The sequence below is a fragment of the Tyto alba genome, unplaced genomic scaffold (genome assembly GCF_018691265.1).
Source record: "Tyto alba isolate M040663 unplaced genomic scaffold, T.alba_DEE_v4.0 Super-Scaffold_29, whole genome shotgun sequence".
Taxonomy (NCBI): Eukaryota; Metazoa; Chordata; class Aves; order Strigiformes; family Tytonidae; genus Tyto; species Tyto alba.
In genome coordinates this window covers 13,185,073-13,211,602 of record NW_024881303.1, presented here as the reverse complement: position 1 = coordinate 13,211,602, position 26,530 = coordinate 13,185,073, and the positions used below count along the sequence as shown (strand labels likewise).

At 45.3% G+C, this 26,530-nt stretch overlaps 3 protein-coding genes across 3 annotated transcripts in view; 1 reads left to right on the top strand and 2 right to left on the bottom strand.

Moving 5' to 3' along the window:
- The window catches only part of DYNC1H1 (dynein cytoplasmic 1 heavy chain 1), a 45,816-nt gene extending 44,352 nt beyond the window's left edge, over positions 1–1,464 (top strand). Inside the window, exons 76-78 of the mRNA XM_032981716.2 lie at positions 1–169; positions 539–666; positions 1,083–1,464. Coding sequence (XP_032837607.2) covers positions 1–169; positions 539–666; positions 1,083–1,211 — 426 coding nt within the window. The 3' untranslated portion in view covers positions 1,212–1,464. The remainder of the gene's footprint in view (positions 170–538; positions 667–1,082) is intronic.
- A 3,215-nt stretch (positions 1,465–4,679) lies between these two features.
- LOC116958863 lies at positions 4,680–8,798 on the bottom strand. Its single transcript, XM_032981607.2, has 5 exons — positions 8,762–8,798; positions 7,553–7,623; positions 6,806–6,859; positions 5,419–5,478; positions 4,680–5,207 (listed from the first exon to the last, which is right to left on the bottom strand). Exons 1-5 carry the CDS (start codon positions 8,796–8,798, stop codon positions 4,680–4,682), a joined length of 750 nt encoding a protein of 249 aa, XP_032837498.2.
- An 8,255-nt stretch (positions 8,799–17,053) lies between these two features.
- On the bottom strand, positions 17,054–25,163 carry HSP90AA1 (heat shock protein 90 alpha family class A member 1). Its single transcript, XM_042799066.1, has 11 exons — positions 25,009–25,163; positions 23,320–23,478; positions 22,619–22,985; positions 22,049–22,182; positions 21,200–21,508; positions 20,361–20,526; positions 19,933–20,123; positions 19,659–19,806; positions 18,677–18,945; positions 18,000–18,333; positions 17,054–17,798 (listed from the first exon to the last, which is right to left on the bottom strand). The coding sequence occupies exons 2-11, from the start codon at positions 23,476–23,478 to the stop codon at positions 17,689–17,691; spliced, it is 2,187 nt and encodes a 728-aa protein (XP_042655000.1). The 5' UTR covers positions 25,009–25,163; the 3' UTR covers positions 17,054–17,688.
- Between the last annotated feature and the right edge of the window lie 1,367 nt (positions 25,164–26,530).

Below are 26,530 nucleotides of genomic sequence, written 5' to 3'. Positions count from 1 at the left end.
AACATCCACGTGTGCCTTGGTGGCCTGTTTGTACCAGAGGCGTATATTACTGCTACGAGACAATATGTTGCCCAAGCAAACAGTTGGTCCCTTGAAGAACTTTGTCTTGAGGTCAATGTTACAACTACACAGAATGCAGTACTGGATGCGTGCAGTTTTGGAGTCACAGGTAAACTTACCAGAAAGAGGGGGTCCTTGCTCTAAAATATTTTCATAAGCTCCTGGTATTAAATGGGCTATATCAAATTAAAAAGATCACATCATTGCAAAAGTTAATACACATTTTATGAAGTTGTTTAAAGATTAGTTTGACATTAGTAGGGAAGTACTTCTAATGCTCATAAATCTCAAGACTCCGGTCAGTATATATTTAGGCAGTGCTGGGTAATGTATCTGCTACACCCTCTTTATTTTGCAGTATGAAATACTTACCTCTCATTTAATGGACTTAAACAGCCCTTAAGTGAAACACAGGGAGCCAATCTTTGTCTGGATGGACGAGGGCTGGTAAAACTCTGAAGTGTGTTTCGATTTACAGGGCTGAAGCTTCAGGGAGCCACATGCAGTAACAACAAGCTGTCACTTTCGAACGCTATTTCAACTGTACTGCCCATCACCCAGCTTCGCTGGATCAAGCAGACAAATGCTGATAAAAAAGCAAACGTTGTAAGTACTGATAAAAACAATTTTGAAAAGGACTCTTGGGTATACCTAGCAGCCTTTTTTCTGAAGCTTTATGGATACTTTTATTGGACACCACAAATTAAATTGTTAGTTTCTAATATTATCAGTGTCAGTTGGTACCTAAATTCCAGGCTAGCAGCAAACGACCTAGAGTTGACTAGGTCATTCCTTTGTAGTTGGATTAGGAGGAGGAGAGGCATCCAAAAATACTAATGCTGTTCAGACCAAAACTTTTTTTACCTATAAAGAAGGCTGTGCTTTAGATGAATATTTCCTCATATTTTGAGTATTGAGTTATCCGAGACTAAATTCCCATCTCAAATACCCTGTACTATTATAGAAACTTATTTTTTAGCTACCTTATATAACTTTTATTCTGTATTCATGTTTTTCCTCAGGTTACTTTACCGGTTTATCTGAATTTCACTCGTGCTGATCTCATCTTCACGGTTGACTTCGAAATAGCTACCAAGGAAGATCCCCGTAGCTTCTATGAACGTGGTGTTGCAGTTCTCTGCACTGAGTGAAAAAGATTTGTTTTGACTAGTAACGCTCTAGTAGTTGTCAGTCTTCTATGTAGTATTCACCTGTACTTTTGTAACCTGGTTAGATTGTCAGTTGGATTTGTGTTAAGTTGACTAGGAAGAAAGGGGGCAATGCAGTGGAAAGCTGATAGGCTAGATTTCTTTGAAGGAAAATTGGATGAGATTTTTAGATGGTTATTGGTAGATGTGGTGTTTGATGGATCATGTTATATGAAATAAAATCTGTAGCAAGACATTTGACTGTCTTTCTGGAAATACAATTCATACGGTGATTTTTGGTTCTGGGGTTTGGTTTTTTTTTTTTTTGGTCTGAAAAAACTGCAGTTATGATCTTTTCAGAGAATAACAGATAGTAAGTTGGTATTCGAGCATATTGTTGACCTTCACACAGCTGGTTCAGCTAACCTCTGGTAACTGGTAACAAGAACCTTGGAATGTAAGTCTTCAGTGCAGTAAGGCACAAAGCCTGACTTTATCTGCTATGACATCTGATGCCATTGCATTAATTATTTGCAATGAACTGACTCCTCTTGAAGTAACCCGTGTCTACACAGCTGTGTGGATACATTCAGAAGCCAGAGTATTCTAAACAAGACTTTCTTGTCCTACAGACCACTGGGCTTCCTCTTAAGTCGCTTTTATGGTGAAATAAGCCTCCAGTTTCATGTATTAAATTATTAAATGCTAAAACAGGGAGTTACAGTATCATTTCAGAGACTTACTTGTTACCAAATTAGGGGAGCTGAGAGTCCCTGCTAATTGTTTGGGTTGCTGTAACGGTTTGGGTATTCACTTGCTTTCTCTGATCCTAAATGATTCTGTGGGTAAGCGTTTCCACCCTTTTGACCATCCTGTCAGAACAGCTGTTCTCTCTAACCAGATAATATCAGGTGATCAAAGATGCATATGAAGAATATGGTGCATAGCTTTTCAATCTCAAAACAGAAATCACAGGAGCTCCTTCCAGTGCTTTCTGCTATGAAAGCAGTGACTTTCTGAACCTCCATCAACTGTAATATTTTTTCTGTGATAGGTGGTTCTACAGCACTGGCCTGTGCTGGTAGGAAAAACTTACCTTGGCCTGCCTCACCTACTTGTTTCAGCTGATCCCTAGTAGTTGCCAAAATATGTAATTCTTGCTGTTTACCCTGTCTGTATGATTTTGTAGAGTTAATCTCTATAGGTTGAACTGTCCTGGCTGGGTTTATTACCTTACAAAGGATGAATCCCAGACCAGTGCATCGTGTCATCTTTGCTGCTTGTAGTTCTCATATCCAGTTGTGAGGAACAGTGATGACAACTCCATGCCTCATCCAAGATCAGTTTTAACCATAACATAATGTTTTCCTTCTGTTTCAGCTTTCCTTTCGATCACAGGGATATTAGTATCTGGAATTCACACTCCCTCCAGGCTCATTTCAAATACAGTGTACAGTAAGGAGGCAGCCCTCTTCCCCCAGCAGCATGCTCTGGATGCCAGCTGCAGTGTGAAGTATTGGCATAAATATGTTTGAAGTCAAGCTGTCAGCTCCTGGGCTGACCATGTACCTTGCTTTCAGCACCTACTTCTTGTGCACAGCTCAGCACCTGGGCTGTGGTACCAGCTTACAGCCACTATAAAAATCTACAGTTAAACCAGTTCCACTTGTTAGCAAATTCTAATAACAAGATCAAGAAAATCTCAAATATGCTTGAAGTAGCTAGAGCTTCCCAAAGTGTTCAGTTCTTTATGTATTAACTTCTGTATTAAGCTTGAATTAACAAAAGGTACATTTTCAGTTCAGACATCAATCCACAGCTGGGTTCTCATACTGAGTAAGCAGACTTTGAATGTCTGAGTATATGCTGCCCCATGAGAATTACCCTTCAACTTATTTCTTTCCTGCTAGTCCCTGTATTATTTTTTACAAGTGGATTATTTCAGCATGCTGTGTTGAACAACTGATTTAGGTGAAATCCTCACTGGATTAGTTGAGGGTTCTTGGCCAACCATTTGAAGGTCAGTAGTAAATTTTAGTGATGGTCTCACAGCAGGCAGCTAAGACTTAAAAGGACATGACTTCCCTGACACAGGGCTGAAGGGCTTGGCTGCATCATAATGTCACTTTTTTTGAAGCTTTCAATGAGTCTTTAATTCTAGAGAGACCTGTGGCCCTTCTGCAGTACACACAAATCTCTAGCTGCAATGGTTTGGGGTTTTTTTTGCAATTAACTTCACAGTGTTCAACACAGCATTTTTTGCTGCTGGGGCAAGTCAGAGGGCAAGCACTGTAGCTTGTGTCTTAGGACAAAGGCCTCAACTTTATTGTTCCAACCAGTTTGTTTTCCAAGCTGATTAAAAGCCATCTCCATATCTCCAGATGGAGGATAAGAATGAAAACAAAAGTTGCTTTAATAAAATAAATAGGCAGCAATTTGTTACTGGAAGGGTACAAAGCTACAAGTTAAATAGCACTGAGTGGCTTATCTACCTTACAAAAGAAACTGCAAATCAAAACTCTCAGCCAGTCCTACAGAATTAATGCTTTCACAAGTAGGTAGTACCGACATATGTCAAGCCATCGTTACGCTTTCATAGGTAGTAGTTCCCCTTCCACGTAAAGGGACTGCCCCGACTCTAAAGGTGACCAAAAAAATTAACACACAGGAGAGGGAGGATCAGAGAGAGACAGTTTTTGCTATCTGACCTCCCACCTGTGGGCACCACTTCTGCAGCTCCCAAGTGATTGTTCTCAGCAAGGAAGAAGAGCATTTTCGACCAATGTGTTCAATTTCACATTGTAAATTCTAAACTGGCAGGTATACTGAGACTGTACACCTGAAATATTGTTCACAACAGGTAGGAACAGATATGCTAATAGCACAAGTCAACTTCTCCCCATTTGAAGAAACAAAAAAAAAAAAAAGAAAAAAAGCAAGGTAGATTGCCTTTAGTTGTAGTCAGTTCACCTTAATGTAATTCAGTTGTTTGTAGCCAAACCTGTAAGATGATTCACCAGGCAGCTCCTTCCCACCTCTCAGCCGTAGGAAGAGCCAAACACTGACTCGGAGCAGGCGCGAGGTAAGGTATAGCTACTGAAAGCTGCTTGGGACCATGCAGTCGTTCTCCCTTCCCGAACAAACCCTTACAATACTTTTTTGAAATGACCCTGTACCTGGTAGAGGTGCCCCCGGGTACAGGAGTTCAGCTGGTGCCTCAGGGGGTCCCAGGCACCAAGCTGGGGACTGGCCTCTAGCTTTCCCTTGAACTGCCACACAGGCTCGCTTAGTTGATTCCATCGTTACAGGTGGATCCCAAAGCTTACAGTACACAGCACCGCTGCGTTTGTAACAGGCGTGAGCCAGGTTGTTTAAAGCTTGTTCAGTTCAGCCACCATCTACAAAAGAAATCTCCACCAGGTTAATTCTTCAGAACAAGCAGTGTGCCCCGTGATTTATTCATACCTCAGATTAAGTGGCACGGAATTTCTTTCTTAGTTTTTCACTAGCCCCCTCTGGAAGGGGAATCCCTTGCTTTCTTTTACTTAGGGGCTGTTTGGCCACTGTGCCATCACAGTCAGCTGCCCGTAGGGGCTGCGGAGCCCTGTCACCTGGGCTTGCAAGGTCTGCCGAGGCTGAAGGGCTAATGCTCATCAGGGAGGAACGGTCCGGTGTCAGCGACATGGAGGCAAATGCTTCTGTGGCTCTAGGCAGTTCAGGGGATTGCAACAGGCTCCTCCAGAAATCCTGCTCTTGGCTAGGAAGGTCCAGGGGTGCTGTACAGTCATTTACTGTCTGAATTTCACTGACTTGTGTTTCTGAGGAGAGCCAGTCCGGAGGTTTAGGGAAGGACTCTCCATCTTCCGAAGTATCAGCATCCTCCAAAGCTTTTGGGGCACTGTTCACCCATGGTGCAAATTTTATACTATTTAAAGAGTTCAAGCTACAGTCAGAGTGAACAGATGCATCTTCTGAATCACCATCATAAGGATCTAAAAACTAAAATAAAGGTCTCTAAATATGGTGGATCCTTATTTGTCCATAAAAAAAAAATTACAACAGGCAACATACAGTGGGCTGTAAAACCGTTTTCAATAAAAGTCACAGACTTACTATGGAAATTTTTCTGTTTATCCACACATTCCCACCTGTATTTTAAATTTTGGATGCTACACTGAGAGCAAGGCTGCTGCATAACAGCCAGACCTACTTGCAGTCCACAGGAGTCCTTTGCTTTCTTGAGTCCTCCAGCAAGTGGGTCAGGCATGACCTATTCAAGACAAGTTAACATAGGTTTAATAATGCATCTTCCTACAAATTATCAATCAAAGTAAAACCAGAATAGGTAAAAATCCTAGAGAAGAGGAAGCCAGATTGTCCCCTTTCTAAAAGACAGTAAAAAGTATATCTCAGTCTAACATTTAAGGCCTGGTAAATTTAGCCTAAACTAGAGGGATTGAGGAAAGCTATGGTAAGTCTTACTGCACTTAAAACATTGCTAGAAAGAACAGTGAGTAACTGTACACCTCACCACCAGAAAAGTAACCTGTCAGCAATGTTCAGGTAGTTGCCAATATTCCTAAGTGCCACAGGAACAGAGCTGCTCTCCTAATCTCATCCAAGACGGACTCAGAAGGTGGAGGTTCTCTGCCCACAGCTGTAGAAATCCCACTGGACCAGAGCTGCTGAAAGTTAACCACCAGAAGCAACCCAGTTCAGCTTTAAGCACTTCTTATGCTACACTGCCTGCCTGAAACATTGCCACTTTCTTGCCTCATCCCCCCAGAATCAAATTTTGCTAAAATTAGTAACAGTGGTAAGGAAGAACCTAATGGATAGAATATAGTGTTGGGTTTGGGGTTGTTGTTTTTTTTTTTTTTTCCCCCCCCCCCCCCTTTTCTTTTACAGTCACAAACCTGTGTCCAAACTGTGTCTACAGTCACAAAAACTGTTGTCCAAAAAGCAAATTTGTCACCCGGTGTGCAATAAATCAATCATCACACACTCAGGAGGGACACTGCTTATTTATTTTTGGGTTGCACAAGCCTGGGTGCTTGGTGGTTTCCCACAAATCAAGCACACCAAACAAGGCTTTCTGCACTATATTTATACACAAAACTTGCAGAGTTAATAATTTTTCAAGTCCATCCTCTTTACAATGATTAGTTAGTAATTTACATACCGTTACAATACTGCTGACACAATACTTCTACTACTACCCATGCTCAGGGGAAGGGTCTCCTTGATCTGTAGGCACGATTTTTAGTATTATAATGAGGGTAGTTCAGCTAACGGACCTCGAGTTTCCTTGCCAAGTTGGCAACATACCCTTTTCAAGGTCTAATTGCTCCGGGATGTTCTTGCTCGAGAAGGCTGCCTACTTGTTCTTCCGACTAGGGATGCCTTTGGCTTTAACATATACAAAGAACATCTTTCTCGACCTAAGCATAATATCCCTACCTTGTTCTAAAAGTTTAACCTTCAGCACAACCACCCCAGCAGCCACGCTGTACTCTCCCTACTGAGACTGAAGGAAGAGTTGGACACCCCATCAGAGAATCTCACCACCGTCAGAACACGTCGGAGTCGGTTCTTACCTCCACACTGGATTCCGCCTCAGACTCGGTACTTGACTCCACCAGGCATTTCTGCTGCAGAGGAGGAAGGGAAAGAAATGGGACTCAAAGCAGAAGTTACCACAGCTTCAGGTTGAAGCTGAAGTTCTAATACAAATGGTAGATGCTGTGCTTCTCCAAAGCTTTCCCATCTGAAGCCAGCTTGTCCCTCCAAATATCCCACATCTGCAGTGCTGGTTGGGTTATGCAAGTGGAAAACAAAAGGGGAAAATATAAGTCTTCCACCTCCCGCCCCCTCAAAAAAAACCCCAGAAGTACAATGGGAAGCTATCCGGAACATGCCTTGCATTTGCTAGCAACAGTTACACCAGGTCTGTAAATATGTTTATGAAATGTTTTTTTGATTTGCACTGAGGTTTTGTTTTGTTTGCGTTTGGTGGACCTGTATCTCAGAAACGTAACTGCAGATAAATGACTAAAACTACATCCTCACTTTTTCTGAAGCTCTTGCTACAGAGACCTTACAAACAAAATAGCCAAAACATTCCCCAGGTGGTAGCACAGAAGTGGAATGGCTTCCTCCCTCCCTCCCTCCCTCTCTGTTTCTTTGCAGGTGACACTATTTGAATTAATTCATTCACACCTGATCTTTATACACTCTTTTCCAGCACAGCCTGCTGCACTATCAGGCTAACGACAAAGCAACAAACAATTCCTAAACTATATTTTAATAGGGAGATAGAGAAGCAGCAATTAGAAAAAAGTTACCATGTATTTACGTGCCAGTCTTTCTATGTAGTCTGAGCTTTTAACAGAATTCTTCATTTTCTGAGCATCTACTAAAACAGGCAGAGGGTAGGACAGCACGTTAGAGAAAATCTTCTCATAGATAGTTTGCCCAGACCTGGTAACTCCCTGTTATGCAAGAAAGCTTGGACAATCCCTCACAAAGTCTATGTTAAGATCTCAATCAAAGGCAGCTTCTGTTTAAAAACAAACAAGACAACACCACTGTTTTCTACCAAAACAATGACTTGATTCACTGGTCCTTCACACAGCATGAGGACAGAGGGGAAAAAAAAAAAAAAAAAAGTATATATATAATTTTTTTAGAGTGCTGGTACTCTGTAAAGTGGATTTTTTTTTTTCCTCCCAAAGGCACTAGAAGTTTTCTGAACCCTCAGACAGGAATTCGTACTCGAGACATCACACCAGACTAGAGAGGTGCAAACGCAAAGCCACGCTGAGAGTCAGGCCCCACACACACCCCCCCCCCCCCCGCGCTCCCCCCCAGCACAAGAGCCCCACGGGAGGGAGCCCCCCCCTCCGCCCGTGCCCGCCGCGCGCCGCTCAGCCGCGCGCCGCGCCCTCCGCCGCTGCCGCTTCTCCACCGAGGCCATCCCGCCCCTCCCCCCGCCCTCCTCCGGCTTTAGGGGCCCCGGGCGCCCCCGCGCCCCGCCCACAGCCCCGGGCCTCGCTCTGCCGGAGCGGGTGGGAGCGAGCCACGGGGGAAAAAAAAGAGCAAAATCCTCCCGCGAAAGCACTTCGGGCCACTGCCAGAGGCTCCAGCCCGCTCTTCACAGTGCGCTCACCAGAGCCAACTGCGTGGGGCCCTTCCTTCGGTAAAAACACGCACAAAACAGCGCGGCAGTTTGAGTCCTCTGGTCGTGACCTTTCTCCAGGTGTGCGTGTACACACAAAGCACGTGTACACAGACACGCACACATCTACAGTCGAGCTGGCGAGGCCCGGTGGCCAGAGATGCGCTGCTCCCTCTCCGCTCTCGCCGGTTTATTTTCTGTACCCCATTTCATTCACGTCACCTTCAGGCTGACAAAAGATAATCAGCAGGCAAAGGGAACGACACCTCCCCCCTCCGGGGGCAGCCCTTTGTGCCGCAGAGCTTCTCCCCGCTTTTGGACGGCCAGTTGCAGTTGGACACACAAGGCTTCCTGAGCGCCCCTCTTAATCACTTACAATCCGCTGCATGGGAGTCGGAGGACTTTGGTACCATTACTTCCCACCACTTGCTGAGAAAAGGAACGATTTTGCTATTTTACAGCGGTTTTTCAGATTTGGCAGAGAACTACGAAGCAGGTCCCTTTTTCAAAGAAGCAGATCTGATTTGACCCTTTAAAGGCCACATGTCTCTTCCCATTCTCCTCCTATTCATAGGGAAATGAGGAACTAATCCTTTTTACTTTTTCAGATCAAATTCCTCCTCTTCCCATTATTTAATTCCTACTTGGCTTTCTTGCATCTTCCTACACGATACAGAAGGTACTATTGTTTTAGATTAATTTAAAATGAGTACATTAACAAATTCCCTGGGGAGGTGACAGTGAGAGCAGCTGCACTGGGAGCAGCTCACAAACTCCACAAGTCCTTCCACCCCACTTCTACCTCCAGCTGAGCTAGGCCCCATCACACACCTCTTTTCTTCCCAGATACCTTCTTTTTCATCTCCTTACCTCTTCTACCCAAGTCAGGACCATCTGCTGGTTATTCCCTGTCTTTGAACGCTCCAACCACTTGCAGAGCAGCCAAAAATCTCACACAACATCCCCAGCACCCCCCCCCCCCCCACAGAGGTGGGAGCGATGCAGCACCGTGCTAGTGCCTGCAGTGCCAGCTATGTTTAATGAGCACATGTGATCATCATCCTTAATCCAACCACATGGCTTGGAGTAATTTCTCCCACAGAAGCCTGCCCAGAATTAGCTACTGATGCTTTACAGGCAGCAGGTGTTAGCAACAAGACCCCAGTGTCTGGGGCTCAAGACAATTGTTGGTCTGCAAGAGACTACAGATGAAATCGTGACTGTATGGTTGAGACCAGGCAGGATCAGAAGCAGCAGATTTTTCTATTAATTTTGGCAGAGGGCTTGACAGAAGCACGCACCTATCTTACTGTAAGTCATCTTCGGAGGGTAATGCCCATCTCTAAATTTTAACACTTTTTACTTTAACATTTTGCTGAACTTTGGGGGCCTATTTAATGAAAGCCACATTCTTTCTGACATGTGGAGTTCTTACTTGCCTCTATATGTGCGAGGCTTCTGCAGATGATTATTGCTTATTTTAGTTGCTACTTCCAGTGGATTTCATGCCAACTGAACATCCACAGATGCATTAGCATCACTTGAGTTACACTACTGTTTAGACAGGCAGAGTGTCTAAACAGCACAGAAGCTGAATGGGGACTTTGTAAACTGGGTGAGGACTAGGCTTAGTTCTTAGAATAAGCTGCTTCTCTGACTGCTTAACAAGTTTTAGCAAGCCTTTCAAAGTTCCTTTATCTTAGGAACGTACATGGTCCTTTCATCAGAGACCATGCAGTAAGCTTGATACGTATAGACTGAAAAGCTCCAGGTGAAGCATTTGTGCTCAGCCTAGGCTCACGCTGGAACTGCTTTGCCACCAGCAGCCCAAATTTGAAAGCTTCTAATCTTAAAGTTCTCTCGCTTTGACTGGGGTCTATGGGATCCTACAGTATAACAGAACTTCTAGGTGACAGCAGTGTTCAGGGAACAAGATGGTACAGACATGCCCTGTTTCTGTCTGGAGCTATCAATATTCCATGGATTCCAAAATCCACCTCTTCATCCAGGCAAAAGTAGCACAAAGTTATACAGAACAGATCTATTATCTTGTTTTTCAGAAAAAAAGCCTGGAAATCATTTTTGGCCAAATCACGGACAGAAATCATGAGTGTTTATAGAGTTTTTCTTGCTTTCTTATTGCTTGCTGGAAAGCATACCAGAGGGAAAGCGCAGGAGACTAATGGAGAACTGAGTAGGAAGAAAATTCTTAATTCTCATGACTCTATTCAATGAATGTTACAGTCTGTTATCGTCTGCAGCTCTGGATCTAATTTAAGACTGAAATGGTGCACGTGGTCACTGGTGTTACAGTACATGCTAACAGTGCTAACAGTCTAAATCAGCATCTGCAAAGAATGTCTTCACGGAGCTCGCATGGCCCTCCCTTAGGGACTTGCCTTGTGCAACAGCCTGAACAGCTGGCTTAGCTTCCCGGAGCGTTTTTGTAACATCCTGGCCCTGAGTTGCTGAAATGCTGCTTGGCTGCACGGTCAGGGAATGCACCTCGTGGTCCTCGCTCAAGCAGAGGAGAAGGGGCTGGCGAGGTGCAGGCGGTTACGGGGACTGGCCCCGCTGCATCTGAACCTGGTCCCTTTTCACTTCGCACAGCGTTGCTTCAGGAATGCAGCCTGGCATCTTTAGCTGGAGTGCTGGAAATAATAGTTCATCTGTCAGCTGGGAGCTCTTGGGAATGAGAGTGCTGTATACGTATGTATTTGCACAGCTTACAGTAGAAAGATAAAAAATGCTTCTCCTTCTCTCAGGGCACTCTCAAATGCCAAGGTACCTTTTATGACCACATGGACAGAATACCACAGGACCAAGAGGTGTATTTCCTAATTCCTTAATGCTTCATTTTCAGATCTGCTTCAACATACACAAGTTTTGACCAAAACTAGCACCTAAATTTTAGGAAATTACTAAAATCAAGCATATTGTTCCAAATTACCTAAATATAGCAAATGCATTTAAGTTACTAACTCCAGGAGGGATTAGCATGGCAAACTCTCTGGCTCATCCACTGCAGAACCTGAAGAAAATGAGCAATAGTCATCGCGCTGCCTTTCCAGTCTCACACTCAAATGCCTCAGTAACAACCACTGAGAAGTCAACAAAAGTGTCCCAGTCATACAAACATCACCACATCATCCCCTGCATTACTTTTATTAAAAGTATTTCCATATCTAGCTGAACCTGTGCTCCCGTTTCCCTAGAAAAACCCCAGGAAGTGTGAAGGAGGCGGTGGCTCTTCCCGGAAGCCTTGCCTTCCCAACCCCATCCACCAGCACTTCTTTTCAGATCCTAAGCGAGATGCAATCATCGGGACAGTGAGATGGACTTTGTCCTTCTTAATCATCTAAACTTTTCAAGGCCCTTAGTTGTAGCTGCCTGGGTGTGTAGATTCAGCCTGGATCTACCACAGGATTTCATGAAGTAAGCAAGACCCAACCCGATCCATAACAATGACAATTTTGAAGCTTTAATTCTACTACACAGTTTCAACCACTGCACAAAGGAATCTTAGGATAACTTCAGAAATTTCACAGTATATTAATGACAGGACCAAGTATTGTAGGTATTAATAATTATTATTATAATAGCCGTATTACTTATTGCTGCAATAGAGTTCTCCAGAAATCCCCCAGATCTTGAAGGCTTGACTTCCATGGGTGAAGGGCATTCAAGCATTTGGGGCCATTCAGACTCTGCAGTAGTTCTAGATTTCTGAGACCGTTCATATGATTCCTCTGATTTTGGTGGAAAAGCAGTTGTCTCCTCACCAATTATTTCCACTGGTGTTTGAAAATAATTTTCTAGTTCCATAGAAATACCACTATGGGACTCTAACTGGCAGGACTGAGATTGCAGGTATGGAGTTATACAAGTTGTGGATCTCCTAAATGGAAAACAGCTCCCAGAACTACTGCCTCTGGCATGCTCTCCATCAGCAGGTTTAATTCCTTTCTGATGTTTGCCACTAGTGCAATTCATACTGCAGTCTGTGTGAAGTGATCATCCCTCTTCTGAGCAGCCACAATAAGCATCTAAAAACGAAAATACAAATACTCAAAAAGAGCAAGGCGAGTGCTGTGCTGCCAGGTCCATCTCCCACCAAAGGAATCACCGAGATACCCGCGTGGGAGGCTTCCCGCAGACTTTCAGCGCACAAAACTGTCTGGCACAGGGGCCAGCAAAAAGCAAAGCAATCACGCTGGGGAGCGTTTTACCAAGCAGAGCACAACTCCCCGTGGCCTTTTGCAGGAGAGACTGTCACCATTACTTCATAAATCACTCTACGTGTCTTTTTATGAAACTTCTACTTTGTGAGAAGCCTGTTCACAGCTTTTTAGATACTGCTTCGGGAACAACTGATGGAACAGGACTTGAAAGGCTTATTTCCTTGCTACGAAAGAATGCGTGTCTGTCCCCTCCACACCACTGCTGCGGGGGGAACAGAACGCGCCTCATACAATCACACCAGTTTGGACAGAGTTTTAGTCACCAGGTTGGGTTTTTTTAGCCTTAACTTTAAAAAATTACAACATTTTACACAATTTTGTCTGAAATCACTTTTCATCGTCCAGTATGACTTACTCAGAGGTTTCCTAGGTAAGGTTTGCTTTCTTGAAGGTGAGGAACATTCAAACAAGATCACTACACATGATGAAGTATCAGAAACACCACGCAAACAGCTGAAATTCAGGTCACACTTTCTTCAGGGTGCCCTCACTATGAAGCAAATCCTGGTAGCAGAAGATTTTAATTTAAACACAAGCAGAAGACCATCTGAAATTATCTATTTGCCAAAGCTTGTACTGTCAAATTGACAAGATGAGTAAATGAACATTTCATAGTTAGCTGCAAATAAATGCAATGTACCTGAAAACACTCTTCATCAGCAAGGCACATCATTGTACATGAACGCTATAACAGTGTTTACATATGTGGGCTATCAGTAGCAGATCCTACATGCGTTTTTATTTCAAAAACAAATCCAGTTCCCCCTCAATCACCACAGTATAGAATTTACTCATGTATTTTTTCTGCTCCTTTCCTTGTTATATTTGGAAATCCGAGTTCAAGTAATTGTTAAAATTTCTAGGACAACGAAAGCCATTTTTTGTCTCTGCTGCCATCCAAAATTTAGACTTTACAGCATGCAATGTTAGGAGCCTTTCACTAGAGCAACAGGGGCAGCAGCACTTCTGAGGTTCAAATACTCAACACAGACAGACTAGCTTCCTTCCAGAGAGAGCAGCAGAATCAAGTACTTCTGCCTTAAGCCTGGTGTGACTTCAAAAAGACTATTATCAGTAGGGAAATGTTCTGATGAACTTTAATGAAACCAAACATCAGCAGTATAAGCACTAAACTAGGAGACAAGGAGAGAGTGTAACACCAAGCTGCACCAAGTTTTATTGTAATCACTTAGAGGGGTTGGCTCCATTGTCCTGCAGCTCAAATAAGGGGAAACAGTTAAATATTGGCACCTAACCCTTTGCTGAACTTTGCTGTGCATTTCTGCTTGGAAAAAAGGACCTTGTAAACTCCACTGGGGTGCTCTGCAACACCTTCACCTACTGTTAAAACAGTACAAAATGTGAGAAAAAAAAAAGACTGTGAACTGCTACAATAAGCAACTGAGCAAGAGAACTTTTGATAAGTGTCCTTCTGTCATGTTTGTGGCAGCCAACCACAACGCAGCAGCTCTCTCTCCCTTCCCCTCCGGCAATGAGAAGGGACAGAGAGCCAGGCTTGGGGTCCGAGATAGGACTGGGATGGGGAAAAATCCCCCTCACAGGAGACAGTCCTCCACAAACTTTCTCCGACATGAATCCCTCCCATGGGCCGCAGCGTTCCCCACACTGCTCCGTCATGGGTCATCAACTTCCTCCGACTGGATTCCCTCCCACGGCTGCAGCCCTTCCCGAGCTGCTCCGGCGTGGGACTCCCCCGCATGCTGCAATCCTCCCAGTGCTGAATTACAGCAGTGGGGCTGCCTTTTCCCATGAGACCCCGGCCTTCTTCGGGCACAGCACCTTGATCATGCCGGCGGAAGCCACAGGCCATAAATCAATGTCTGCTCCACCGTAGATCTCCATGGGTGGCAGGGGGGGCTGCCCTGCCGTCTCACCACAGGATACAGGGGGGTCTCTGCTCCGGCACACCTCCCCCCTCCTTTCTTCCTCCGTTCCTCCACTGACCTTGGTGTTCACGCAGCTGCAGCAACTCCTCACCAGTCCCACTGCCCGTCACCACGTCCCTTCTTAAATACGTTATCGCAGAGGCGCAGCCGATTGGCTCAATTTCCAAACAGCAGTGGAGCTGACGTGGAGCTGGGGGAGCTTCGAGAAGCTTCTCACAGGGGGCCGCCCCGATAGCCCCCTCCCCTGCCACCAAAAAACTCCACCACTCACTCAACCCAGGACACCTTCCTAAAATGTATTTCAGCAAAAAGCTGACAAATGAGGGGAGCGCCAAGGGAGGTAAAGACTTGTGCCATCACTTCCACTGGCCAGCTGGAAAACTGTCTCTAGCATCTTTTGTCACTGTAAATCATAGATCTCAATGTAGTAATGAGCAGATTTTTTCATAAGTTTTTACACATTATAAAAGAACTTGTAAAATAGATTTTAGTCACTAGACAGACATACCTTAAAACCCACCTGCTTTTAAGTCCTTAGTTTTGGTATACTACTACTGAACAAGAATTTTTGCCATTGAGGCCTTGGAGAGATTAGCTAAAGCAGACTGAAATCTGCTATCCTGCTAACTTCCAACATTTCAGCATTACCAAGACGGAAGCATTTACCTTCTGATCACTGCTTCCACCATCCACGCACCAAACAGCAAGCCAGCACTGAGAAACACACATTCGTAACCGTACAACTCCTCCTGCGAGCCAGCAGGCTGCACGTTTTGATGTCGCTCGATCCTATGGTGACAGTACAGCCATCACCAGGGCAGGCAGAAGGCACAAAGACATCGCAGCTCGGTCACAGAGCTTAGATCAAAACGCCCGCCTGACGACTGGGAACAGGGACAGGGTGGGAGATCTCGCCTCGCCCCCAGGTGGGGTCTGGGGGGAACCAGCTCTCCTGCCTCACCGCCCAAGAAAACTATTTCCATGTTTGGACTTTGCTTCGTTCACTACCTTGGTAAGCCCTCATCTCTTCTGCAGTCTTCCTGAGACACCAGTGATTTTAAGTGATTTAGGACATTTTAAGTCACGATACAGTACAAGCATGGGCTACAAATGCCCTGGATGTACTGACCTAGGACTTCAAGCTGGTTTGTAGGTGCCCCAAGTCACTTCCCAATTCCTCTCGTCACCAATAGCTGAACCAGCTTTGTGACAGACCTTGGACACAAGACAGGGTGTGTAAAGCACGGGGAACTGAGGGAAGCATTTCTGAAGGCACGTTTCCTTTCATAGATTCTAAATTGTAGAATGTAAGTGGCATCTATTTCCTATCTCAGCTGCAGTAACAGGATCCAACCCAAGTATGGTTTTAAGAACATGGGAAACTTTTCAGTACAGAAAAGAGGCCTTCAAGCATGCTAAGCCTTCCCCCATTATGTGTACACTACTGAAGCAGTTTATTTTCATATCCAATCCCTTAATCTTGGAGAAAGAATTCAGATTTGCAAAAAGGAGAGCATGTTAGTCTAGTAAACTGACATGCAAAAACATCAGTTTGAAGTGACTGCCAAAGGCCACTCACCTCACCAGCTAGCCAAACTGCGTAGGGTCACTCACTGTCCTACCCCGTGTGAAACGTGGGCTCCCCACCCCCCAGAACGCAATGCTGCCTTGACATAAACACAGTGCCCTTCGGAACCCACAAGAGCTTGTGCCACAAGCTACTACTTTGAATTAGCTCGCAAGAAGCTGTTTTAGGTATCTGCAAGATACTGCTACAGCCAAACCAAATTGTCCTTCCACCTTATTACAGAAAACCCAAAAGACATCTTTGACATTTTAGATTGGGAAACAGCTCTAATTCTATGAAACAGAACAGATGGAAACAGAAAACTAAATCAGGACTTGCTAGAGAACAGAGCAAGGTGTTCTGAACTCACTCCTACCCACCCCCAACCCTGCTGAGTTCCTGAAGCTTGGTGTGAATACCAAGTGTTACCTGTCCACAGTCAAGGACAGACATTTGATCTGCATCAACTGCTTGGCAGATGGGAAGGCTGCTGGAGTTGGCCACTGACAACTCTCATTTCGTTTTACTACTCTAAAACAAAGGCCAAGGAATACAGAACACAGCACGACCAAGCAGTTGCCTGAAGGCCTGCAGGATGTTGCAGCAGCCACCTAACACGTGGAACTCTTCACTTCAGCACAGCAGCACCAGGGGTCACAGCTTTAGGAGCCTCGCTCCATTTGCAAGCCTTCAGAAGAACTGCAGGAGTATCAACAAGTTGAACCTAACTTGAGCCAAGTAACTTTTTAGAGATTAAAATTGTCTTGAGATTTTTCAGCACCGCCTGAAATTCCTGTTGTTCTGCAGCAGGCTTCTGTAGCAGCACCAGAGCATGTGGCATTACAGACTTAACAAGGCAGCAGATGGTACTCAAGATCCAAAGCAGCAATTGACACAAAGAAGAGTAACAGGTTTTGGTCCCAGTGCTAACAGAGACAAGTCAGTGACAAGACTCATTCTTAACACTTTTATTCTTACAGTTCTATGTTTGAACTGTACATGCAGAGTTGCATAAGTCACAATAGAGATTTACAGTGGATTCTATTCTATGGTAGAGTGCAATCCAGAATCCTTAAACAGTATAAAAAACAACTTTAAACATCAAGACCTTGTTAGGAGCAAAAGGGCTAAAGCTTCCCCAGGTATTTCAGCTCTCCTAGATACCTAGTTACTAGGTACTGTATGTTAGACATATTTAGAGTTGAAGAGCTGTGTAACACTAAACTTGAAACATCCTGATGTCATACCATCTTTACTACTTCTTTCCCACATTTCTGGCAATTAAGAATAAGTCAAAAACCCTGCCACCTGCAACCAGCTAATACAGACAAAAATAACTACTTCTCACTTGCCTGTTTAGGGTTGTACAGTGTTAAAGAAAATATTCCCTCAATGGCATTTGTATCTCACATCAGCTGAAAAAGCAATGTAACAAAAATAAAGGTATAACATCTTTGAAAATAAATATAAAGAGGGAATGCAGACAAAGTGTCAAAGATTTTTTTTTTGGCAGGTAACATTCATAATATACAAAATATAACTTATTCGTATTAGCCAAGGAAACATTCACGAGTGTCTGTAAACTGTTTTAATCCACCTCCTCCATGCGTGATGTGTCATCATCTCCTTCAAGTGGTGGCATCTCCTCAGTAACCGCTGGACTGGCTTCTTCTGCAGCAGTATCATCTTCATCAATGCCTGTACAGGAAACACACATACCATTAACACTGCTGTCAGAGCTCAAAGCTTTTTTCTCCTTAACACAACCAATCTGAGGGTTCCTCCTTTTCCACTAGCACGAAGGAACACCAAGGGCACCTCTAGACACTCAGTATCATGCAAGGACAGGTAACCACACCCAGAGTTTACTGGAGACAGGACAGATTTTTTCGAACTCACCCAGGCCAAGTTTGATCATTCTATAGATGCGGTTGGCATGTGTCTGAGGATCTTCTAAACTGAAGCCAGAGGACAGAAGTGCTGTCTCATACAGCAAGATGACAAGATCCTTCACAGACTTGTCATTCTTATCAGCCTCTGCCTTCTGCCTCAGGGTTTCAATGATGGAATGATCAGGATTAATCTCCAGATGTTTCTTTGCTGCCATATATCCCATTGTGGAGTTGTCTCTTAATGCCTGTGCTTTCATGATCCTCTCCATATTGGCAGTCCAGCCATATGTACTTGTTACAATACAGCATGGAGAAGTAACTAAGCGATTGGACACAACCACCTTGAAAAGAAAATATAAAGTACACGTTTGCAATTCAACATTGACACATACACTTGATTTACTATCCCCACTGACTTAACTGAAGTTCAACTCTGAAATGCCGCTAAATGTCACGGAAGACCCAAGACTCATGAGAAAGAGCTGAAGAATTTGCAATACCTGCTCAGTAGAACCACTTAGCTTCACTAAAAAAAAGACACTCTTTATCTATAAAGATATATCTTGCAGAGATATTGTCCTCTCTTTCAGAAAGGGAAATTGTAATAGACATTGTTACCTAAGCCTTCTCTGCAGCAACATTTCAGATCATTCAATGTGTAACACAAACTGTACTACTAATTACCTTTTCTACTTTCTTTTCAAGGATATCTTTCATTATTTTGCAAAGGTTTTCAAACTTGGCTTTCTTCTCCTCCTGTTTCTTTTTCTCTTCCTCATCTTCTGGAAGCTCCAAACCCTCTTTTGTTACAGAGACCAAGGTCTTGCCTTCAAACTCCTTCAGCTGCTGCACGCAGTATTCATCAATAGGCTCAATCATGTAGATCACTTCCAGGCCATGTTTGCGAAGGCGCTCCACAAAAGCAGAGTTGGCCACCTGATCTTTTGTTTCACCTGGAAGAAGCAAGAATGCCGCTTTGTGGCTCAAGCCTCATCACTGTTAACATGGTAGCTCACTTTCTGAAAAGGTCACTCAACATTTCCAGTGACACTTGGTGTCCAGCGCAGGGAAAAAGGCGGCTCAAAACAGGTACCGACAGCCACTGCAAAGATTAGACTGGCCTGAAGGGACTCAAGCCTTTGAAACTGACATCACTGGTCTGAAAGCAAATTTCCATTTCCTGAAACGCCAGGGAAGAAATGCTTCCCATTCTTGACAAGGAGAGCTGAGAAGCCCTGTACAGCATTTACCTTTAGAAAAAAGCCTTAATACCCAATGCCCAAACAAGTTAAAACTGGTTTGAGTGTTACATCTTAAAAATTCAGATACTCCTGGTCAAATTTAATAGCTAAAGCCTGAATGCAAAGCTATCTTAAAAGCACCTCAAAGACTCTGAAGCACTTTCTGGGCTTACAGGAGAAAGAACTGCGTAAACTAGCTGTGCAAGGGGCACTATTATCTGTAGCTAGTTCTGCTGTCCTCATGAGCATAGTACCATATTAAGGAACTACAACTACCACAAGTATCACATGCACATCCTGCATGACAGTTCCCTGTATCTTTCTAAATTCACAAGGTAAACTGCCATGGTTATTTTCCATTTTCCAATCCCCAAAAGGTAACCCTGCATGTGTACCTGCACTTACAATTTCTGTTCCCAACTTACCAGTAATGTAGTAGACATGTTTCTGGTTTTCCTTCATCCGAGTGCAGTAGTCCTTCAGAGAAACCATTTCATCACCAGATGCAGATGTGTAATACCTCAGTAATTCTGAGAGCTTCTTGCGGTTCTGGGAGTCTTCATGTATGCCAAGCTACAGAAGTAGAAGAAAAAGTAAAAACTACTAAGTGATTCCTAAACTGTGGTAGTTTAGAATTTCAGGCGTAACAAAAACCTGTAGCTTCTACTGTCAGGATTATTGATCAGAAAGACTACAAACCTTGATGTTCTTTGAGAACTGCTCATAGAACTTTTTGTAATTCTCCTTGTCTTCAGCCAACTCAGTGAAAAGTTCTAAGCACTTCTTCACCAAGTTCTTCCGGATCACTTTCAGGATCTTGCTTTGCTGCAGCATTTCACGAGAAATATTCAGAGGTAAATCCTCAGAGTCTACCACACCTCGCATGAAATCTGGAAGATGACAGTGAGAATTAGCTTTGCAGGTCTCTGCCCTTTTAAAATTATCAATTGGTTTCTACAGAATTCTGAACACAAGCTAATCTGTACTTTCAACTGCTCACACTTCCCGATCAATCCTCTGTTATGGGACTCTTGTCTTCCCCCTCCCAAATTTCTTTAAATACAAAGAGAAACTACAAAATTTCAAAGCAGTTCCTCAGAAAACATTTTCCTCAAAAGTATACTCACTCAGATATTCAGGGATCAGTTCCTCACAGTTGTCCATGATGAAAACTCTGCGTACATACAGCTTGATGTTGTTCTTCTTCTTCCTGTTTTCAAAGAGATCGAAGGGTGCACGCCGCGGGACAAACAGGAGAGCTCTGAATTCCAACTGCCCTTCCACAGAGAAGTGCTGTGGGAAAGCAAGGCATTAATTTTAGTGAATTTGCATGGCTCTCACTCTAGAAACCTTTTAATTGCTCTTCAAAAGAACACAAATAGTCTCCATCTGAGATGTCCGAAAAAACACTGGTCAGGAACAAGGACTTTCTCCAGGTAGACATATCCAAGCTCTGTTCACTTGTTATGGGGCAAGTGGACCAATTCAGAAGCCATACTCAGTTCCCTATATTATATACTGAGCTTCAGGAAGCATGTGTATGTATTCTTACACCATTTCCCACTACAGACCCACAAAAAGGACAACTGCATCTCAGTTACCCATGCCCTTTAGCTGTAGGCCTTCTGAAAACTAAGCTACAAACCCAAATAACTCAATTTGTATTTATCTGAAATCTACTTTCCAATGTTTCCATTAGCCTTGTTAATAACTAACCTACAAACTGGGAAGACATCTGCACTTCTATTTACCGCAGATTTGATTAAGATTATAAACACAGCCTCAGCAGTAGCCAGAGTAATTGTAGCATATGTCACCTCACACAGTGAAGTGTTTGAAGCAGTATCACTCCAAATACTAAGCAACTTATCACAGCAACTCTGGGACAACACAAAGATCAGCAGCATGTTTAGCAAGCTTCCAGCTTTAGTAGAAACTGTAATTATGCCTGAAAACAAGAACTTACTTTGACAGCCAAGTGGTCTTCCCAGTCATTAGTTAGACTTTTATAGAATTCTCCATATTCCTCATTGGTTATGTCATCTGGATTCCTGGTCCAAATTGGCTTGGTCTTGTTGAGCTCCTCCTGATCAATGTACTTCTCCTTAATCTTCTTCTTCTTCTTCTTATCACCATCCTTCTTTTCTTCTTCTTCATCAGAACCAACATCCTCAATCTCTGGTTTATCTTCTGTCTTTTCCTCTTTCTCTTCTTTTTCCTCTTCCTTTTCCTCAGCCTCATCATCACTCACCTCCTTATCACGTTCCTTCTCCACCTACAAAAGAGATCGTTAGTTGAATTGAGAAACCTAGAACTTTTATCATTAACAGCCCTATGGGATCCCTTGGACTCTTACAAAGCTGGAAACTACATGAACATAGTATTAAGTTTTCCTCCTAGTCTTAACTAAGCACTCACATTCTGGTGCTGAGACACAAGTGGCATTTTGTTTCCATGTGCTTATATAGTTGTTTATGCTATTTACTTTCATTACACTGAATTACCACTGTTTTTAGTGGTATAATAAATACATGAAGGTATAGTTCATTTTCTCAATGGTTTGGCAACTGTGATACTACTTACAAGCTTGGCAAAACGCCATTTTTTACTTAGGCTTGTGAAGTGAGTTTGTAGTAAGTAATCTTGTAAATTACAGCTGTAACTAGCAAAATTACATTTCTAAAGAGCTATATCCATGTAACATTTGCAACAATTTTAATTAACAAAATACACGTGGACTGTTCTTTCTTACATCTCAAAAATTCACTTGAAGTAACAATATTCAGTTATTTAGTCTTTCAAGCAAGATACATACAAAGAGTGTAATAGGATAGCCGATGAACTGAGAATGCTTTTTCACAATTTCCTTGATTCGCCGCTCCTCCAGGTACTCAGTCTGATCTTCTTTAAGATGCAGGATGACTTTTGTTCCACGGCCCAAAGGCTCACCTAGAATGGAATTTACAGGCTTTACTTGTGCAGTAGCAGACTAGGCTAACCTTACAGCCTTGGCATTTCCTCAAGCTTACTGTACTCAGCATGTATTTCAAGTAAGCTCAGGATTTTCATTACTTAGTCTGTTCATATATTATCTTTCAAGTTCCTGTATATAAAGTAGCTGTAGGAGTCTACAGAACTATTTCCATGTTTAAGCTTTAAAAGCTTACTCTCCATTATAACGCACCATTTACTTAAACATTCCTTTACGTTTCAACAGCTACTAAACTGGAATGGCAAGAAAACAGCTGTGCCTGTGCTTGATCTGACATGTGACTCGTACTACCTGTTTTATCTGTTGGTTTTGTCTTTTTCAATACATAGAGTAGGTAGCTCAATGCCAGAAACCTACAGAAAGTATACTCGAGCAGAAACATTTAATACTCACCATTATCAAGTCTGACAGTGAAAGATCCTCCAGCTGATGACTCCCAAGCATACTGCTCATCATCGTTGTGCTTGGTGATCACCGTCACTTTTTCAGCAACCAAGTAGGCAGAATAGAAGCCAACACCAAACTGACCAATCATGGATATATCAGCACCTGCCTGCAGTGCTTCCATGAAAGCCTTGGTGCCAGACTTGGCAATAGTACCCAGGTTGTTAACCAGATCAGCTTTGGTCATCCCTATGCCAGTATCCACAATGGTCAGAGTGCGATCGTGCTTGTTTGGAATCAGGTTAATTTTCAGATCTTTCCCAGAATCCAGCTTGCTTGGGTCAGTCAAGCTCTCATATCTTATCTTGTCCAGAGCCTGCAAGAAAATAGTCACAGAATGGTTTGGGTTGGAAGTGACCCTAAACGTCACTAAGTTCCAACCCCCCCCCCGGCCAGGGACACCTTCCACTAGACCATGTGGCTCAAAGCCCCGTCCAGCCTGGCCTTGAACCCTTCCAGGGAGCAGGTAGTCACAACCTGTCTGGGCAACCTGTGCCAGTGCCTCACCACCTGCACAGGGAAGAGTTTTTTCCTAGTATCTAATCTACCTTCTTTCAGTTTAAAGAGGCAGGCTTTAACAATCCCCGACTACACCTGAATACTTTGCTAGTCCTATTGACATGAACCAGGCTAGGAGTCAAGGTACTTACATCTGATGAATTAGAAATCAGCTCCCTCAGAAAGATTTCCTTATTGGAGTAGAAAGTGTTGATGATCAGAGACATCAACTGAGCAATCTCAGCCTGGAAGGCAAAGGTCTCCACTTCCTCCTCCATTGGTTGATCTTGAGTTTGCACAGCTTCCGGCATCTGGAAGGAGAGAAGGAGTTGAAAACCCATCTGAAACACCTCCATGTGCATATCCTTCTGCGAGCAGTGACCGGCATTCCAATATAAGGGTATTTAACTACTTGGTTTCAAATACAGTAACACAGAAAAGCTCCTGAAAGCCCCAGACCATATTCCCCATCAGTAACAATTCAGGAATTTGGGAGAATGTAGAAACTATCGATAGATTTTAACTACAGACTTGCTTTACATTCACTTTTGTTTGTACCAATTAGGATAATATAAAAGTTTTCTTCTCCGTTAATTTAAAAATTAATGCTTTTCCTTGTCACAGAGCATGCGCATGACAAAAAAGAAAAACGCAGCTGAGAACTTAGGTCACTACATGAGGTTGGTTGCATTGTTCTCTAGCTAATTCCCACAGTAAAGCCTTTATGTGGAGCGCTTTCCTTTTCTCACATTCACCTCCTTTCGCTCAGAGAACCACTATCTCCAGGTGCAGACGCGACCCACCACTGTAACTTATGTACCAAGCCGGCCCAGCCGAACTCCTTACCGTCCTACACAGGCAACTGCACCGGCCACCCGCTGCCTGCAACGGCCTCGGAGTGCGCCAAGGCTCCGAACAACAGATTCCCACTCAAAACCGGAGAATCTCGCCCAAAACCACAACCCCACTTCAACAGCTAACGGACACCCGAGTACCAACCCTGCAAACCCTCCGCTCCCGCGCGGAGGGAGCGAGAACCGACACGAGGCAGCTCGGAGCGGCGGGCGGGAGCGGCCGCCCCCCACGCGCGCGCACAGGCGCGCGCGCGAGCCGCCGCGCAGCGCCCCCTGCAGGCTCCGGCCGGAAGCAGGAAAGATTCTAGAAACTGCCAGAGCCTTCCCCACCCCCACCCCCGCCCCGGCGGCCCCTTCCCCCGCTCCCCGCCCGCCCGCCCCCCCCAGTTTACGCTCTCCCGGCTGACCGTCCATTCATTGGGAGCAAAGCTCCCTCTCGCTCCGTCCCCGCGCGTCCGTAAGGAAAAGGGGTCGGGTCACACCACCCCCCCCCGCCTTGCACCCCTGCCACGGGGGAGCTAGTCCTGCATATGCACCCACACCCCCCCACCGCGCCCCGCGAAAGAGCCGCTTTCTCTACCCGCCACCTACGCCTCCACAACTCCCACCAGCGCTGCTAGCGGAAGAAACGCCCACCCCCCCACCATGGGCTGCCCGCCCTGTTTCCCCCACGCTCCTTCAGAAACATTGGAAAAAATTAAAAATATGCGGGCTTCGGAAACACCAGCACGTCCCCCTTCTTAGCCATCCCCAGACTCCCGACTCCCCACAGCCAGCACCCCTCCGAGCCCACCTCGCCTTTAACGGCGGCCAAAAAGTGAATGAGAAAAAGCACGTCCCGCAGCACGCGGTCTCCCGGACCCTCCCCCCCACGCACCCCGCACCCCCGACACAGCACCACGCGGAGGTGTGCGCCAACCGCCGGGATTCGAGACGCCACCGCTCCCCAGAGGGGCCATCCCCTGCGTACAACCGGCCACCGCTCACCTTTGCGAGAGGAGTGGGGGAAGGGCTGCTGTTCTCCTCACTGGAACGGCGAACGAACTCCAACCGCACGGCTGCGCCTCCACTAATGCGCGCTCCCCGCCGCCCGCTCGGCTTATATACGCCCGGCGCCGCCTCCTTCCAGAACCATCGGGAACCTTCACTGACAGGCACGGGGGAGGGGGCGGCCCGGGGAGGGGGCGACGGGGGGGCCGCGGGCGGGGACTCCCGGCCACGCCGCCACGGGGCGGGGCGGAGCCTCCCGCAGCCAATAGCAGCCGGGCGCGTCAGAGAGCGGCTCCCGCGCAGGCGTATCCCGCTGCCACGGCCGCCTGGGCGGGGGCGGGTTCTGCGCATGCGGCGGCGGCCGAATGAGCGCGCGCGCGCGCGCTCCCCATTCGCCCAACCGCCGGCTCGGCTGGGGAGGTGGGGAGGGCGCATGCGCAGTGCCCCCCCCCCCCCCGGGGTGGAGGTTGGGCGCGCGCGGCGCTGAGGGGAGCAGGGGTAGGGGTGTGGGGATTGCGCAAGCGGTGGGTGACGTCATCCGCCTCTCGGAACGTCCTAGAAGCGGGCGGGCCGGCGGCCCCCCCTTCCCCCCGGAGGGACCAGGGCTCTCCCGGCGGGAGAAGGGCCGGGACTCTGTTCAGCCCCCTCCGAGCCGCGGCCGCCGGGCTGTGCTCGCCCGGCCCCTGCCCGCAGGCCGGTTGTGCGGGTGGCTGCGGCCCTGCTCCCCTGCCTCAGCCCGCGGCCGCGGGAGGGCCGGGCTGGAGCCGTCCGCTCTTGCCGGGCGTAGCTGGGTGAATCACGGCTTGGGGATGCTGCGGTAAAGTGTTTCGCCTAGTCAGGGAGAACAAAATTTGCTTCTCACACAGCAAGTATCAGTTTGCAAGGAACAGAACCATGCCGCTTAGCATCTGTATTCAGGATAAAAAGAGTAGAGGGGTCAAATCCAAGAAGCTCATAAGACTTACATAGCTATGCAGTTACTTAAGGATGTAAGTAATAATAGTAGACATGAGACGGATGCCAACGCTGTCCAGTTTGTTAACAGCCCAGTGTCTGAAACCCTCTGGGATTCTCAACCTGGACGTGGCTCTTGCCATTTAATCTGTGGGAAATCTCGGCTGACGATCAAAGGGCACAGCTACAGACATCTTTATACATATATTTATACATCTTGCATAAAGGCTTTGATAAGTACATGTCTCATTACAGCCAGTAGCTCTGTGATTACAGCATTTAGCAGCAGAGTAATTTTTATATCCCAAACGACCTGACTGGGGAGTTAAATGCAGGACTTCGTGTCTCGGGAGAATTCTCTGCATCACGTGTTCCACAGCAGGCTTCTAAAACTTTCTTGGAGCTGATCCACTTTTTGGGATATAAATACCACGTGAAGCTACATGTTAAAACTGTACATTGATGTAAGCATGAATCTAGACAATCTCTCTGCTCTAAAGAACAGCTATTTATTTATTTGAGGAACAAAAAGGATGTTGTTTCTGTAGCAATAATCTACCCCAGG

What these genes read in the sequence shown, in the direction of transcription:
- LOC116958863 (XM_032981607.2), bottom strand. Translation starts at nt 8,798, where the DNA reads ATGGTACCAAAGTCCTCCGACTCCCATGCAGCGGATT. An exon ending in CGACTCCCATGCAGCGGATT is followed by an intron (nt 7,624 to 8,761) that starts GTAAGTGATTAA and finishes TGCCTGTTTTAG; the next exon opens with TAGATGCTCAGAAAATGAAG. An exon ending in GACTGGCACGTAAATACATG is followed by an intron (nt 6,860 to 7,552) that starts GTAACTTTTTTC and finishes CCTCCTCTGCAG; the next exon opens with CAGAAATGCCTGGTGGAGTC.
- HSP90AA1 (XM_042799066.1), bottom strand. Translation starts at nt 23,478, where the DNA reads ATGCCGGAAGCTGTGCAAACTCAAGATCAACCAATGGAGGAGGAAGTG. An exon ending in TGATTTCTAATTCATCAGAT is followed by an intron (nt 22,986 to 23,319) that starts GTAAGTACCTTG and finishes ATTTTCTTGCAG; the next exon opens with GCTCTGGACAAGATAAGATA. An exon ending in AAGACCACTTGGCTGTCAAA is followed by an intron (nt 20,527 to 21,199) that starts GTAAGTTCTTGT and finishes GCTTTCCCACAG; the next exon opens with CACTTCTCTGTGGAAGGGCA.